This window comes from Cimex lectularius, unplaced genomic scaffold (assembly GCF_000648675.2).
Source record: "Cimex lectularius strain Harlan isolate CLEC.00 unplaced genomic scaffold, Clec_2.1 scaffold412, whole genome shotgun sequence".
In the NCBI taxonomy this organism is placed as follows: domain Eukaryota; kingdom Metazoa; phylum Arthropoda; class Insecta; order Hemiptera; family Cimicidae; genus Cimex; species Cimex lectularius.
The window spans coordinates 92,623-110,521 of NW_019394200.1; the positions used below are offsets into that span (position 1 = coordinate 92,623).

A 17,899-nucleotide genomic window follows, 5' to 3' on the forward strand; every position below is an offset into this window, starting at 1 on the left:
AGAGAGAGAGAGAGAGAGAGAGAGTGAGAAAGAGAAAGAGGGAAAAAAAGTTATTATATTCGATACGGATTAGGTAAATAGGCGGAGTGAATGAGGTAGACAATGTTTGTACGGTACCCGTTAGGGGCTGACACTTGGCAACATTGGAAGGAGGGAGTCTAACCGATATTGCGGAGAGGGCTGTGGTGGGGGTGCCGGCATCCCCTCCTTCCGCGAGCACCGATGGCAAACCCTTCAGTCGACAACTATCTCCCGGCCCGGTCGGAAGTTATCCTCCCGAAAATCGTTTGTGTATCGTCGTCCTTTCGGCTTGAAACACGCGAATGACCCGATATCATTGCTACCCCCTCCCCCACGGATTTCTCAGTGTTTGTGTGATTATGTGAGCCAAATAGAACTATTTATGTGTTGTGACCAATGCTGGGTTATACGTCCTACAGGTAGAGAAAACAGTTTTTTTCCATTTTATCCAACCCCATTTGCCGGCCCGTGAGGCCGAAGTGTTTTTTTCTTTGAGTATTTTTTTTTCTTTGAGAATTTTTTTCATTGGAATGGGTGCACGGAGGTGCTCCGGTCCCTACCCTCGACAGGGGGAACTTGTGAACAGTGTAAATTTTGTGGTTCGTGGAACGCCGGGAGTTTCACGATGCTCGTAAAAAGGACTAGTTGAAAATTTAAAAGGAAATGAGCTACCTAGACCTCAGCTTAGATTGGTAAGATAAACGAAGAGACGGATTAATTATTTATCTCTTTTTGTAATTACTGCACACCCTCTCGTTCTTCCAGATGAAACAAAACAAAAAATGTAAATAGCACCTCTTCACCTTTGCACTACCCCTCTATCCCTTTATGTGTTTCCTCCGTGTTGGTGGAGGGTTGAGAAAGGAAACGGTGGGGGCGAGGGTGGGGATATGTTTTCCAAACGGTCTTGTGTGTACATTGAGGCGGCGTTGCCGGATCCCACCGAGGGATAAGTGACTATGCAATATGGATTACTTGTAAAGCTAGCTGCAGTGGGGACAGACGCCCACTATTCGCCGATCCGAAAACATCCGGCCCGTTGACTTCTCGGCCGCCCTCATTAACTCACGGAACCTCAAACGGTTCCAATCGGGCACTGATAACGCGTCCACATGCCAGAGAGCTCTCGAACCGTCGACGATCTGTATCTTTCGCGTTAGACTGGTCGACAACGGTAAAATTTTGCACTTTTTGTCCGATATTAAAAATATATACATATGAAATTTTGTCTCACCTTTTTTGAGGATAATGTGATAAAATGCATTTAGTTGACGAAAACCCTCCACGCCGCCCACCTAATTTTTTTAAATGGATTTTTTTTGTTATTCGTGGCATCGGCATAATACGACGATATTACCAGAAATATTTACCTATAATTCTCCATAATTTGACATTTAAAAAAAAATTATGAGTGTCTTCCGACTGAGGGGGGTCGGACCGATTTGCCGCCGGAACGAGAACGTCCGAGTTTTCAAGGCGCTGCGTTCCTACCCCACCCGCAATACACTCTCTCGGAAGCTCTCTCGACCTTTTTACCACCATGCAATATCTCAAATAGTAATATATTTTTTACCATTTAAGATAAAAATAAAACAATAACAAGGTCAGAAAAAAGAAGAGTTGTTATCAATGCTGTGATTTTTAAATGTTAAATAAACGTAAGATGGGATGATTTAATTCCGTAAAGATCGACTGAAGACCCTAGCTGTCGTTCCTATGGCTACGAAGGGCAAAACACGCTCTTAACCGGTTAGAGTTACTGAAAAGAAAGCGGCGTAATCGATAGACTCACTCTCCACGAGTTGATAGTACGATTTTTCGTTGTTTTGACCCTCTTTTCTGTAATAGTTATTCGACTCCCGTGAAATTAATAAATTACGATTTCGAAATTGATTAAAGAACCAGCACAATCCAAGATCTAAATATAAGTTGTTTATTTTTGTATCGATCGGTGATTCATAGCAGGAGCAATAAAACCTTTTCTTCGGCCCAATTTATACTTTATTTCGTTATGTTACTTGAAAATACCGACTTTTATTTTATTTTTCTGTTATTACGGGGTTTTGTTTATCGTTTGAAATATTTCTCGTTGGGTTCCGATAAGAGGGAGCGATCAATCATCCTCTGGGCAGGTAGCTTGATAAGATATTTTCTTATAGTCGATCTAAATAACTCTTCGGAGCATCACCAGATTTTTTTACGCAAGAAAGGGAAAGTTAACGCGACCTGGCGAGTGGGATGTTGGGATTACTCTGCCGATACGTAAGGTACATCCTCAGTCAAGGTCGGACTGGTTGGATTAAGAACAGTTTTTTCTATCAAATCCCGTGGTTAAATGGACCGATCCGTTTACGACCTTTGTGTGTGTTTATCCTGCATGTTCCAATTGTAAGTGTGCTTATGCTTTACACCCCATGTGTCTGGCGGTGTCCGTAGGGTACGTGCTTGCTTTCAGGCGATGTCACCAGTGAAAGTAACAGAAATTCACAGAGAAATTTAGAAAACTGTCACTGTCCATCTGCCTCGAGGCCGCAGAATAAACAATATCAAGCTTAGCTTTAGTCCCTCCCAGATTGTATAACGGCTTGCGTAACGAGGAAGCTGCCACCGGCCGCAATTCACTTTTTATTGTTTTTATCCAGGGAGTGGTCACCAGGAGGCGGGAGCGGTGCCGGTGGCCAGCAACAGTTAAGCGTTGTGACGACCGTTTGGGGTGTGACGACGTCCACTCAGTCAGAGGCGGCGTTTCAGACTCCCGGAAAACAACAAACTGCTCCACCTCATTACAACCAGGCGCCCAACTATCGCCACTCCAGCCCAGGGTGAGTACAAATAGAAAGACACTTTTTTTTTACTTTTAATTGTCCGGCGACTTTTGCCGTCGCTTCTAACGCGTTGTCAGCTGTATGTCAATCCGTTTTGGCCCCTTCTTTGGCGAATTAGAAGTGTTCAGTATAGCATTTATTAAGTCAGCTTTCAACATTTTTCACAAATACAATTCTACGAATGTTATATACTAGATATTTCTCTTAAGCAAAAGTTCATCATATAAAATATGTAACACAAAGACATTTGTTTAAGCCAATTGAATGTAACATCAAAATTTTACATATATTTACATTAAATGCATTTAGCGTACAGCATCATTTTAATATTTAATTGTATATAGTCTTTAGGATTTATTTAAAGTCTTTGAAGCTATATTGTAGTATAGTTATTTTTGTTTATGTTATTGTCAATAAAATATTGAGGTATCAACTAATTTTTCGCAAGAATTTGTATACTTAACATGAACTGTAGGTACCTTTTATGACAAATGAAAGCGGGGGGAAAACTATTTACCGCCCCAATGTTATAAAAATTATTTACTTTAATTAATCAATGCCGATTGGGCGTGTTTTATTTGTAGTGACGCTGCACGGAAATTTTTCTCCGAAGATTAAATTTGCAATGTTTGGCACGATAAGTGGCAACTTGGCGGAAACGCTTATCAGTTATCATTATTTGTCTCCAGTTTGCATAATTTTCCATCGGGTGCATAACATTTAAAATCAAAACGATTTTTATCAAAAATTCTTCCCCGCATAATAGAAACGGTTGTATAACTGTTGAGACATTAAACACAGCCGAAAGCTACAATTTTGGTACACGAGCTAATAATTACCTCGAGTTACGTAAAATCACAGTGCTGTGCGGGCTTGTTTTCTAATATTTTACTATTTACAATATTTGTAGAAGAATAAAGAAAACGCTCGGTGTCGATATGTTTAAATTAAATTTAGTTAAAATTGTTTAAACAAAAATTGTTTGTTTAAGGTTTATGAAGTGAGAATTTGCGAGAAATTTGCGATCACAATATAATAAAATAAAAGCACAAAGTGAATAGTGATCTACATTTAAAAGTAAAATTCAACTTTTTTTTACAGTTTAGCCATTAGGTAAAATGGTATGAAAAATACGAATTTCATATTGTGCAGCAGAAAATATCGTCGACTTAGAATTTTACTGAATGGAGAAAGTGCCCTGTCACTTCCTGTGATAAAGGGATAGATAATTATAGGCATTACGTGAATGAACGGAACAACTCGAATTATCGTTATTCAACGTTTGACTGTTCGGGCTTCATTTTGGTCGTCCAATGTGGATCATCCGATGGACATTCAAGCCAGGGACCGGTCTTATAAGGGATTTTTCGGCTCTAGGATGACAAAACATCAATCTGGGTACGTTTAGGGTAAACAAGTTGTGTAAAAAAAAACTGCATTTGAAATTAAGGTTTAAAATGGCACGTTTTCATAGTAAAATCAATTAAAAGTATTATATATTTTAAAAATTATTGAAATCGAAAGAAATCTTGAATTGTTATAGTTTCGAAGATATAAATAGAATAAATCGACGGGAAGAAGGGAAAATTTTTTATTATTATTATCGCGCGAAAGGATATAACGTCTTTTTCGTGTTAAAATATTGTTACTCTTTGTTCTCAATACTATGAAATTATAAATGTACACACAGTTGGTCGATTGCATGATAAAACTGATCAAAACAGTTGTCGTATTTTTCAGTATTGTACGATAATTATTAACAAAAAAAATGAGATTCAATCGTTATAGTTTGGCTGAATATAGAGCGATATTTCCCAAAGAAATGGCCAAAACAATCCACACATTTTTTTTTTAAATTAGCTGGCAATTTTTGTTAAATATGTTGAATCGATTATTTAATATTTGTATATTTTTTATCCTATAAACTACGATTTTTATTATTTAAATCGTGTCCAAAAATAAAAATGTAAAAACAAAATTTATTCTAATTTGCTATAGACACTTGGGAAATCGTTGGCGTGATAATTAATAATAATTAAGTAAGAAAAAAGGATCGATTTCAATCCACAACAAGTGTCATCAATGGCCTCAGATCAGTTTTCTGTTGAAGACCTGACTGGCGATGGGTGGGCTTGGTTGTACGGGGTTGCAACCCCTTCGTCGCGCAGCTGCGCCTTCGTTCCTATTTTGCCGTCATGAAATCACAAGGCGGGGGTGGAAATCGGATATCCTCCCCTCTTCGGATCAGCCCCGGCTTCACCCTGCCCACGAAATTAAAGGGGCTCGTCATATTCTTCATTCATATCTCGTTTTCACGAGTGCCGTTGATGCCCGGGCCTTTCATTTTCAACACGGCGTTATCTTCGCTTTTCTTCCATCCTGGATAAGTCGGTGTAAAAATAATTTTTTGGACTGGCCAAAGCTTAAACTGGGCTTTACATGTTTTCTTTCATTATTCTGTGAAATAAAAAAATTCCTTAAAATCACCATAAACATTTATCATTTATTTTGTAACATTAGTGATGTTCTACAAATAAGTTTTAACCTAAAAGTCTAAATTTAACCCATTTTATGTCTAATTTTCTAGGACATCACAAAAAATTAGATGCAGTAATGATTTTTGTATCATTTGACCTATTATTAAAATATTTATTATACAGGAAACACTAATCCATTGGTAAAATGATTTTTCGGGCTGGCGAAGATTTGACTATGGACTGGGAAATTCGAAAATTTCTCCAAACTTCCTTTTATGCATATTTATGTACCCTTTTATATCAATATTGATTTCTCTAGGAACAAAATTTAATCCTCAAATCCCAATTTCAAGCCTTTAAAATTTCGATTTTTGCCATTTAAATATTTTATAACATCACATAAACAATCTTACTGCCATAAAATTAAATGAAATGAGGATTATTTTTTAAATCTTACACATATTAATATGCTAGTTATTACTAAAAAGTCTATGTGATAGGTGTACATTCTGTATTTTTTAAATATGATAGTGTACATTATTAAAAATAAAATAAACATTTTTCTGTTCATTATGGAGTATATTTGGAGAATTCTTTTTGGATTATCTAGTGGAAATAACCTTGATAGGTAGGATTCTGATTAAAGTTGTTAATGGCTAGTTATTAAAAAAAAAAATTTTGTTTTTGTATGGTTTGTTTTACTATGCGTACTAATTATTTATTAAAGGTGAAATTATAATCACATAATACTGTCATCACTGCTTAAATTTCTGTAAAACCTTCAAACTTTAAAAACGTGAATGAAATCCAAGTGTTCAGAGCCGGCTGTCAAAAATTATTTTAAAAAAACATATTTGTGTCTCCTATTATAATAGTTTGACAAATGGTGTTGACGGATTGCTAACTGACTTGATCAAGGCTGATCGAGGTTGAAGTAAAGGAGAGGACGGAGGTAGAAGGGATTGGGCGAGATGGGTAGGGTAACGGCACGTCACCATGAAACCACCAACACACCGCGGGCTTACTACGTGTTGCGCTGACTTTGGAAGGTGTTGACAATGCTGACAAAAGCAGCAATCGGGCTTTCTGAAGACGGCGGCTTCTGCGCTTCGTGCGTTTGCGAAGAAAATTGACAATGGTTACTTCGACTGGACAATTCTGTCGTTAAATTTGGAATATATGCCTTATTTTGCTACTGGGGAATTACTTCATAAATATACACTAATCCGTTTTCAAATTAATTTTACTATTAATTAATACTGTACTTTTACTGTAACTACAATTCGAACACTAGGATACGGGTTTTCCAACTTTTTTTATTGTTTTAGTCAACTTGCTAAATAGTGATTAAATTTTTAGGTTGGTAAAAGTCTAGAACTGCTTGCAATAACAGAATGCAATATTTTGAGGCTTTATTGGCTTGGCGTTTGTAAAAAATTATATGCGTAAATCTTTTAAAAAGAAATGTTTTATCTAATATATTCCTCGTTGAATTTCATACAAACATTCAATAAAAAATTATTCCTATCAGCGGTTTGTTTTTGGTTAGTCAAACTTTTTTATGATATGAAAAATGGTAGAAACTATTGTTGAATATGTCAGAATAGGTAAGTATTTACGGCTAAGCAAAATTTGAAAACCGCTTAACGATAGTTTTTTACTGAGGCTTAAGTACTGTTACCTCGGACCTCGAGGTACACTTAAATTAGGGTTACCGTGTAATTAAGCATAGTTTGCGCAGGTGTGTTAAAACAAAGGAAAGGAACAAATAAAAACACAAATTAAACCTTCTCACACTTCTTTGGAAATAACTAATAAAACATATATTCCTTTAAAGATTTTCCCCGAGGGACAAACTGTATATGGTACAATATTAACGGACTTAAGGACTCGACATTAACTATGCGGTTTCGGCGGTAGTCGGTCGAGCACTCTCATGTCCCGCTTGCTCTTTCCCTTCTCCTGCCTCTCTTTTGTTTATGTCCAGGTTGGACAGTGATAGTACAAAGTAATCTGTGATATTTTAAAGGTTTACATTATTACGTAAGTCATATGAATTAAGTTACAAGTAAATTATACAAAATTGTACCGAATTTTTAGCATACCGATAAAAGAACAATAGTTTATTTCCCTCGACAAACGATTTAATAATTAGGGTAGTGAATTTCGGCCTAACACTAAATTTCGGATAATTTTAGAAATTTGAACAATAATTTTGTTTTTATGCTGATAACAATTTTAGAATAGCATTTATAATGTAAAGATTTAAATATGTACTTCTAGGTTAAAATAAGCCAAACTCATTTAATAATATTTTGGTTTTCCAAAATTTAAAAATGTATTTGTTTATTATCGGTTTAAGATAAAATAATGCAATCTGTAGGTTTCAGATAGAGGTTTATACGATTCCCAATGAATAATGCGTTATTTATAAAAAGTGATTAATAAAAGACCAAATTAATACAATAAAACAAACGAAATGCTGTTAAAATTTCGTAAGTTGTCAAATTTTAATAACATTTCCGAAAAAGCAATTTTTTAAAACCATTAATTCGAGATGCACAATTCTATTTTTTTTTTTCATTTAAATATTTCAAATCTTTTGTGATAGAAAAATTGCAAGGGAGAAAAGTGTAACTGCAGGAAAAAATATTGCAGGTCTTCTTTGAAAAAAAAAAAAAACTGTCGGAAACGATAAGGATATAAATAGGAATCCCCTCTCCTTTGATAAATCAAAGATAATGTTGGAAATAGCGTCGAAACCTCTGTGAAAAACAAGTGAAAAACTAATTTTCTACAAAATTGGAATTTTCATCCGTAAAGCTGTTACCGTAGGCCATAGTAATTAATTTCAAGGCTTCACGTGAAACAAGTCATTTGTGTAGATCGGCCTTGCGATATCGGTTCAAATGATATTTTCACATCAAGGACCGCTGGGCGTAATGTTGCGAAAATCCGGAAAAGCTCTCTGACCGCTTTCCCATTGTTCGTAAGGATCCAGGTTTTGGATACGATTTCGAGGTTTCTCCCGGATGGGCGGATTCGACAATGGAGAAATTGTATGCTGAAACATCTGGATCAGGGTCGGCTCGGAGGTAACATACCCGTCTTCCAAATGGTACACAGTAAATGTCGACCGGAGACGATCTCGATCCTATTAATGCAACTTGATTGTTATAAACATGCCACGATATTTGATATTAACTGGTTGAATAAATAAATCTGATGGAGGGAAAGTATACCAGGACATACACACACTCGAAATTTTTATCCCGAAAATTTACATTACATGTAGAAGTATCGCAACGGAGAAATTTGAGATTTCTCTACAGAAAGTGGGCAAATTGTTAGTTTGATTAATAAAATAATAACTGTGATCTTATTCTTGCTGTAAGATTTTAGAAAGTCTTTAACGTTTTGGTAAATATTTAATATTAATGAACAAATGTCGCTCCAATTAATATCACCGTGAAAATAATGATGCATCATTTAGGTTTTTGTTTTTGCTTATGTATTTTAACTTCCTACCACTCCCTTTCGGAAAAGCTAAAAAGCATTATGCATGTTGTATAAAGAGCTAGTGCATGAATTTACTCAAAAGGAAGGTGGGATGAAGCTTGTTACCTATTAAATTCACTAATTTCGTGGTCCGCTTGACCAATTAATATACTACGATTACTTAAGGTTTTTAGTTGAGATAAAAAAGTCAATGGCAATGACATTTGAAAAATGGCAAAAAGGAGGGAAAATTTAAAAGGTGGGGTTGAGATGGGAAGTTGGTGGCGAGTGGATCGAGGTCACGACAGCTCAAGTGGTAGAGCAGCGGCGTATCTAGCCGAAGATCGTGGGTTCGAATCCCGCTCGTGCCATTGACTTTTTTATCTCAACTAAAAACCTTAATTATTCGTAATCTCGTTATCTATGCTCTTAAGACAAAATCCTTTCTTCTTATAAAAAATATAGATTATAGTTATGGATTTTCTTTCAAATGGGTGATCAGTTGCGATAAATGCGCTGGAGATTGTTCGATGAAACTTAAAATACTGATAAATAGTGTCGATCCCATGACTTATTTATTGATTTAGTTTAAGAGGGGATAGTTTTTTCTCCTATACAGTCAAATACGTATGATAGTTGTTATCTGGCAAAAAATTAGTTTTGATTCATTGGTATATCCTGGAAAGGATAATTGCTGTGGTGCTTAATCATTAAATATTCAACAGAAATAAGAGTGTTGAATCATCTACGACTTCACACCCTGATCTGCCTCTTAAAGTTCAAAGTAAAAGGAAGTTTTGTTAAGAGACAGTGGAATAATGGAATATCCTTTGGACATTCACTGCTAGCTCGATGTTGTCGATTTCAGAAGGATTTTCGTCCTCAAGGAAATATTTAATATTCCCACCGCGACGGGGATTATTAACCGGCCATGTTTGTCATAATTGTTGCGGTTAAAGCCAAGGACGTGCCCATTGTCCACCGGCCGGGGAGCTGCGACGACACTTTTTTACCTATGTTTTCATCAGTTTTCCAAACAGACGTTTTCATCGAAATTGCAAATTACCTTGTCTTTTCTTCCCCCTCCAGAAATCTTCCAATGAATAACAGAAAATAGGCCAATGACCAGTTTTATACATAGGATTTTTTAACACTTTTACAAAATTTACCCTAAACTTTCTCAGAGAGAAAAAAATAGAAATTGACAATCTATTATATGTTCTCTTATTTATTTAACAAAACTGGAATCTGTTTAGGATATTTTAAAACGCAGGATTACTAAACTCTACTAACCAAATCGAACACTGATTATATAAATTGTAGGAAGATTAGGCGGAGAAATGACCTTGTGTCAGTATTTTCTGTGCATTTTAAGTTTCCTAAGATATTCTTACAAATTAACTGTAAAAATTGGATTTACTCATGATCATTTATAATCAAATGTTAAATAAAAATATTTTGTACCACTGGGAAGAATAGTAACCCACAATTCTACACGATCTCGCTATGTGACGCGTGTCATGTGTTTTTTTTTATTTTTTCGACAAATAGCTGGTTATTTGTGGTTAAACCTGAAACGCGATCTAATAGCCACATGCGAATATTGAAATCGAAAAAATTGAGATTAGATGGTTTAGAGATAATCGTTTGTCAAAGTTCGCTTTGCTTCGTAAATAATACGACGTAAAGCTTGTAAATGTATGATACACTTTTTATTTACTTTTAATCATGTCATCAGACGTCGAGACATTTTTCGATTTTTAACAAAAACTCATGCCGTAAAAGTTACATAATTTTTTTTAACACTAAAATGTGTGATTTAAGATTCTTCTAGGAAATCAACATGCCTTTTGTGCAACATTTTGTAAGCAGTTTACTGATCATACATGATTAATTTAAGATTTGAATATCCAGTAAACCAATCAATGATTTCTTAAAACGCCGTTTATGTACACCTTGCACCATTCCTAACTATGCAGATCAGACACGTCCTACTGACTACTGAATTTTTATTGTCCCTCTGTGTCATTTCTTACAAAAAACTCTTGTGCGCTTATACGAGTGACCGATTGAAGTCATACTGCATGGGAATGTTTCGTTTTTGTTTGAATTAATTGAAAATTTGCTGAGAAAATGCTATTTTAAACAAACTGTTATACAAACCTAATAGAGTATAATTGATTTCAATACTTTCCTGTATCCAAGTTTTGCTGATTAAATCAATTATGAGCTGATTTTTTAAATATTGTGTGCGTGCTTAAAAATTAAAATAATTTTATTAGGCCTGTGTTGCTTAATTGTAATCGAATTTTGAGTGCTTACTTTGATTATGACAGAGTATTTTGAGTATTTTTTGGGATGGATATGTTGGCAGGTTAACAAAAGATACAAAATTTGTGTGCCTGGTACATGTTTTACCTGTTCGTCTTTTTTTAAAGTTTATTAGTTATTAAATTGTTTCTACTTCAGTGTTTAATGTTTCTGTAAAAATTGAACTGTTTACAAGGAAAATGTCACTTTAGAAAATAATTCTTTTCCTCCTTCTTCTCCTACGCTTTAATCAATGTCGCAACTTTGTCAATCCAAATCTCTGACGTGACACGGCAGGAAATTTATTTTATTTAACTTGCATCGAGGATAAAGAAAACTCTATACGGCCAGCATTCCACGTATACAGGGGACAATCTCCGTTTAATATTAACTATCTGAGGGCTGAATGTTTAACCGTTCCAATTCCATAAATAATCGGCTCGCCTTGAATAAGCCTATTTCTATTTGATCGTGTTTCACATGGACGAGAATACTCTGGGCGAAGGACGCCCGGAGAAAAGATCGGCAGATCCGCATATCCACCGTTTTATTTTTCCACCCCGTCAAAGAGGTCAGACACCCTGGGAGAGTCGGCCGGATGACGCCCCTGTTGGCATCTGTTCCAGGCTCCCTCCCCTCCTTTTGTCCCATTTGGGGGACGCGATATGGAGTCAAGGGCGGATTGCGTCGAGAGACAAGACGATTTAAAAAGAAGGAATTTCGCGGTTATCGGTATTTCTTCCTGTCATTTTTTGATGAAGAACGTGTGTCAAAATAAAAATTTTAAACGAATAAAAATTTATCAGGCGACAAAACCGCAGTTTGGGAAATCTGTGAACGGAAACCGTTGTTCCAATTATTTATCATTTAAAGAACGAATAGTTTGACTCTCGCGCCAATAAATTTACATCTGATTTTGAACGTGAATAATGAAAATGCTGACGATGTGTATTGCGTCTGATCGAAGGCCGCCTGCCATTAGACGATAGTTTCTCCTTGTACATTTTTGTTTGAAATCCTTGTACCTTTTCTCTTAAAAGTATTTTAAATGAAAAGACGAAAAACAATTTCAACCTTCACAAGTAAAAGCGACATTTTTATTTGTCAGGGTTCTTCAACACTAGAATATATACACCTGTATGGCATTACCATTTAAAAATTTTCAAATCAGATTCAAATTCGCCAGGTTGATCGAGATGGATCATGTCCGGTCAGTCTGTTCTCTTTGTGCCTGATTAATACGTCGAGGCTGAACGTAAACTTTGTTCATCTGACTATCTGACATCTAAAAAAAAATCGTCTGTAGATTTGTGCTGTGATTTGAAAAAAAAAAAAAATTGTGACTCAACTTCAAGAAAGACAAATATGCATTAATTAAACTTTGTAAAAGTACTAGGTAAAAGATATAGCGAAAGAAGGCAGACCAAGCTTATTACAAATGTCTGAATTCTCTCAATCAGACCATCAACATTTTTATATGTATCAGTACCTCTGAGTCTTCTCAGCTCTATATTAACAAAATTTATTAGCGTTACGACGTTTAATCGCAAAATGGACAGTACTAGGCATATACAGTTACTAATCAAACGAGAGTAGATCAAATATTCATTACATCCAACACACCTTATCAATATTGAATTGTAGTTTATGCATCAAGATAGCCAGAGTCGATCAAACATTCTCTCAGAATGTCCAACAAAATTTTCCCATGTCAAATGTTTACTCTACGACAACCAATTATGTAAATCGAAAAGGTATCCGCCGGATCCCGAGATATAATCACACAAGATCATTCACGTTATTTAATTAAATAGCCAACACAATAAGTGATATTTATTTCTGTGCGTAGAATTTGTTGAGGTACGACGTGAAAGAGACGGTCAAATTTTAATCTGAAGCGAAAATATGCGGACCTAGAAGTGAAATATTACACGAGGTCATCCACTCCGGAACGTCGGAGAAATATCACGCTCTAGATTATCTGCAGATTTCCATTGATGTTGCGATACCGTCGAGTTGGTTCTGACGTGCCGACTATGGAGTAAGATTTTTGAAAATAAATGTGGTTAAACTTCATACTTTTTAAGTGTCAACGACATAGCTACATCTAAACATAACAGCAAAAAAGTATTATTATCTCAAATAATTCCTTTTTTTCCAATGAAATTGTTTACAATTAGCAATATCAGCTAATAGTGCTAATAGATAGAAACGACTCATATTTTTACAATGCTTTTGTGTATTTTATGTATAGCACGACATAATTGAAGTAAAACAAAATATACTGACTACCTAATGGAAAATACAAGAAATTTATTATTATTATTAAATTAATTACGGAAATACTACTTGAATTCAAGAAACGTATCTGTAAGTATGATTAAAATACATGATAAGAGATTAGGAAGGAGAATAGTAAGAAGGAAAAGCTGAGAAACAAAAAGTTGATACAACACAAGTAATCAATTCAAAAAAGGTAGTTCAGCAGAACAAAACAAAATATTTTGATAATTATTCCATTATTAAAAAAAGTCAACATCAGCTATAAGAAGCTTGCATAGGCCTTAGAAAACTGTATATTGACACGATTGGTTGATTGATTTATGGTACTCAATTCTGCATCTTTAATGCAGGAATGAATAGCAAACATAATTGGATCAGAAACCACCATTAATCACATTCCCTTGTATTTTTTATGTTTTATTAGTCAATGTTAAGCTAATAAAGATCACATAAAGGGGGAACCGAGACACCAACATTTGTGATATTTCAGCAATATTGATTATTTATTGCTTTTATTTACGGTTTGTGTTTTGATATACTTTTGTTTTTATTTTGAGCTTTCATACATAGGCAAATTAAAACAATTTAAAATAACTAAGAAAAGGTTGGACAAAATTGAGTATTTAAATGGTGAATCAAAGGGGTGGTTTTCATGCCGTAAAGCCTCCGGATCGACTTTGTTCGAGGGGTTTTGGGTCCGTCATGTCCCAATGAACCAGTAGCGTCAGATCAATACCAGCGTGAGGGTGAGGGTTGGGCAGATGGGTCGGCTCGTGGGGGCAGAATCGGGGGTGTGAGACCTATACGACCCTAATTGATATTTTCCATCGCCTCCTCGATTTACCATTTAAAATAATTACTTATCTTCTCCTTCAATTCCTTATTCGCACCGTGGAAACAATTTCGTTTTGCTTGTTGCTGCATGGAAACAGAAAAAATTGTAAGTTTAATCTAGAAACGTCCATTAAACGGTCGGAAAGTAAAGTAGTAATAAGCCAGACCGCTGACCATCCTAAGTGACTTCGGTTTCGGTCAATATTTAAAAATAAATAAAACACCACCAGGCTGCCTTGAAAATAAATGTTGATATGTTGCCATTTTCCCTACCTTAGCATTTTTCATTATTGAAAGCATAGATTATGTTATTTAGTTATATAACAATTATCTAAAAACAATTAAAATATTAGGTAATTTACTCTTATTATTATTTGTACTCCGTAATTGTAATTCTGCCCGCCGAATCTCTCTGTTATCTGTTAATTAATTCATTATCCCCAAGTTTGAAGCGAGTCTCGTTTCTGGTCGAAATTAAATAACAAATTGCTTACTTTATTTTTTAACACTTAATTTTTTTAATTAACTTAACTTTTTAACTTTTAATTTACAAGACAATGATTAGACCTCTCAGGGCGTACGGTTGTGAAGTGTGGTGCTCAACCAAGGATTCCAATTCAACGTCCCCAATCAGTCCAATGTAAAATTCTCCATCAAATTAGAAATGCTCCTTTTTACGTTTCAAATTACACAATTCATAACGATCTACATATCTCGTTTGTATATGAACTCATCAAAACCCGCTATAAAAAATTTCATCAATCACTGAGCACACGTCGTAATATATTAGTACATTTATCACTTCCAACCCTTCCTGAAAATCCTCCAAGGCGATTAAAGCGAAAGTTGCCCCGAGACCCTCTCATTGTGTGAAGACTGGACAAGATATCAATGTGAAGGAGTGTTGCCACTGGGCAACTTCTACAAGAACCTCAAATGATAAATTCAACATATATGAACATATTTACTTAATACAATACTTGTAGTTGTAAATTTCAAATAAATGTAATTAAAAAACAACAATTAATTGGTTCATTCATCAGTTTGATCATATTTAAATCCTCTGAATTTCGCTATTTATGGTATTGTATAGTAAGTAGTACTTCATAGTTCCGGTCAGTTAAAAAAGTCTATGATTTCTATAATTATTCAGAAATCGTGAGATTTGGTCTCGTGTGATGTAAGTTTCAGAAAAACAGTTTCTTTATCGTGCCAACGTTTCGATCTTTTTTAAATTTAACAAATACATGTAGGTTGTGGAAAAAACTGAATTTATCCAATGCAAAAAAATATATTTTTTATATTCGATCAAAGTATTTCTACTCACTCAAAGTGTTTGTTTTCTGCGTAGGTGTGCCATTCATGAATTTTTGAAGTTAGTTTTAATTGTTATAGAATATTTACAGAACATAAAATCTGAGGCTGGAATGAATTTTGTTTACTAACTTAGTGGGATTGCAATGTCGTCACCCCCATTTCCCCTTTTGACAACCGCTCTCCCTTTTCCCCATTCACTGATGGATGGGAAGAAGGGAGTAGTACATTCGTGGTGAGATAATAAAAACCTTGAAACGCGATTGGCTTAGGGTCCGCAACTACCCCCATTTTCCTTTATTAACTCTTTTAAGAATCGACAGGAACAACTAGCCCCTCACGTCATTTTTTTTTCTTTCTTTTATGTCTTCACATTGTAAGAAGAATCTGATGTAAGAAAGGAGGAGGTCGATAAAAAAATTTAAAAAATCCTCTGGTTTCCGGGTCTACTTTTTGTCCAGAAGACTATTCGCGTTTCTTTTTGCCAGGGAAAAGCTGGCCCTTGGAACGGGACAAGGCCTCTCCTCCCTCCTATAATCCGAGTTACGTAAAGTTCGGAAAAGTGCCTTGGGGTACAATAATCGTACATTGTTTCTCTTCGAATCGAAGTGGGGACCTGCCAAGGACGGACGTAAGATGATGGGTTCACAATTTCACCATGGGCCTGTTCAGACCGAGGTTCGAAGCGAGTCTCGTTTTCGACAAAGAAAGCAAATAAACCACTAGTCCGATTTTAATTTTATTCAAAGTCCACATTAGACTTATTCGTAAATTGTTTCCAGCTGGCTTCATTATACTTGGAACCCCAGAATCTCGCTGTTTGTAATCATAGTAGCCATTATCCGTCAGTAAACCGCGGTTTCAAGTGAGTCTCAATTTTGGTCTAAATTGAAAACCAAATAAAACAGAGACAGTCGGCAACAAATATTGATTTTATAAGGTTTTCAGAAATTCTGCACGTTTAAATATAAAAAACATAATCTTACTAACAGAACTTTTTAAAATTAAAGCAAAATAAACATTTACATCCAGATATTGATGATATTGATCATCCTTCATTTTAAAGTCTAACGGTTTATATATTTTTGTATTGTATATTTGCCTGCAAATATGTCACGTTACTTTTTTTTTAAGAAAATAGGCTATTATGATATATAAAAGTAGATTGAATATTCTTTACATTCTAGTTTAAATAGCTTGTTTCTATTTTAAACAATCATATTACATATCGATTCATACACAATAATTAGTAAATACCAGAATGAAGCGATGAAGGTAAATGGACGGACTATGGGATTATGTAGCTTGACAATATTTTACAAATTTCAACAAAATTACAAGTCCCCCTTAAAAAAACTATGTAAATTTTGTTATATTTTTGGATATAATGTAAAATACGATATCCGAAAACGAAGGGGCCTGTCTCACGATAACGAGACCCGTAAGGATATTACATAATCATGACCTCATCATAAAAATCATAGAGATCGTTACGTAAATGTAACGAATACTTTATTCACATGGCATACAGGCGTGGCCAATTTCAAATTGTCCTCTGTCGTATACGGTGCAAAAATAAAGCTACTTAAGGTCATATAACTGGTTTATAAAAAAAAGAATTGAGGCACACTGCATGATTTATGTTTCGGTATAATTATTCCTGTCAATGTTTATTTTTCTATCAGAAAATGTTCTTACAATAAAATGATTAGACGTATACATTATGTATTGTGGTCTGGGTTTTACATTTATATCTTACGAACAAGTAGTTGTGACTGTTACCATTTTATTTCTATTTAACCTATTTTAAAAGAAATTAAAAAGAGCTTGAGCAATAGTGAGTTTGGGGTAGCATAAATTCCTGTGAAAGGGAGAGAGATATAGGTTTTATTGATCTTAAATACTTATCTTAAGAATATACTTACTATCATTACGGTTTTGGGATGAAATATTGGAATATTTTATTAAATGGACCTCCCTTTTAGTGACTTTAATATATTCAACATATTAAACAAACCACAATGCGTACTGATTACCACTATTCTGTCACACATTAAACTGTTTATGCTGTGATAAATTTTGGCATACAATGATTTATGGCCAGCTTCCAAATGTTTACTATTTTATCACCTATGCCAAAAATTCCTTGTCACCTGTAAAGCGTAGTTTTACGTATCTATAAGCTTAATCTGGCTCTTATCTCAATTAAATTTTTACCGCTACTTAACGATCCTGTTAACAATTATTCGGGATTTGAAAAGAAGTCTGATTTTTTTAACTAGGAGCATAAACATGCAGGTAAAAACAAAATTATTTGTTCATTTTTAGTGGAATGAA

General features: G+C 34.9%; 1 protein-coding gene across 6 annotated transcripts in view; it reads left to right on the forward strand.

Annotated features, from left to right (window-relative positions):
• Positions 1–220: 220 nt before the first annotated feature.
• Positions 221–17,899, forward strand: part of LOC106673287 (zinc finger MIZ domain-containing protein 1-like) — a 77,076-nt gene continuing 59,397 nt past the window's right edge. For 4 of the 6 annotated variants that reach the window (XM_024230100.1, XM_014405371.2, XM_024230102.1 and 1 more), the window contains exons 1-2: positions 221–713; positions 2,664–2,843. In XM_024230100.1, coding sequence (XP_024085868.1) covers positions 685–713; positions 2,664–2,843 — 209 coding nt within the window. In that variant the 5' untranslated portion in view covers positions 221–684. Of the gene's footprint in view, positions 714–2,166; positions 2,289–2,663; positions 2,844–17,899 lie in introns of those variants that run through there. The other 2 variants (XM_024230104.1, XM_024230101.1) reach the window with 2 other exon arrangements.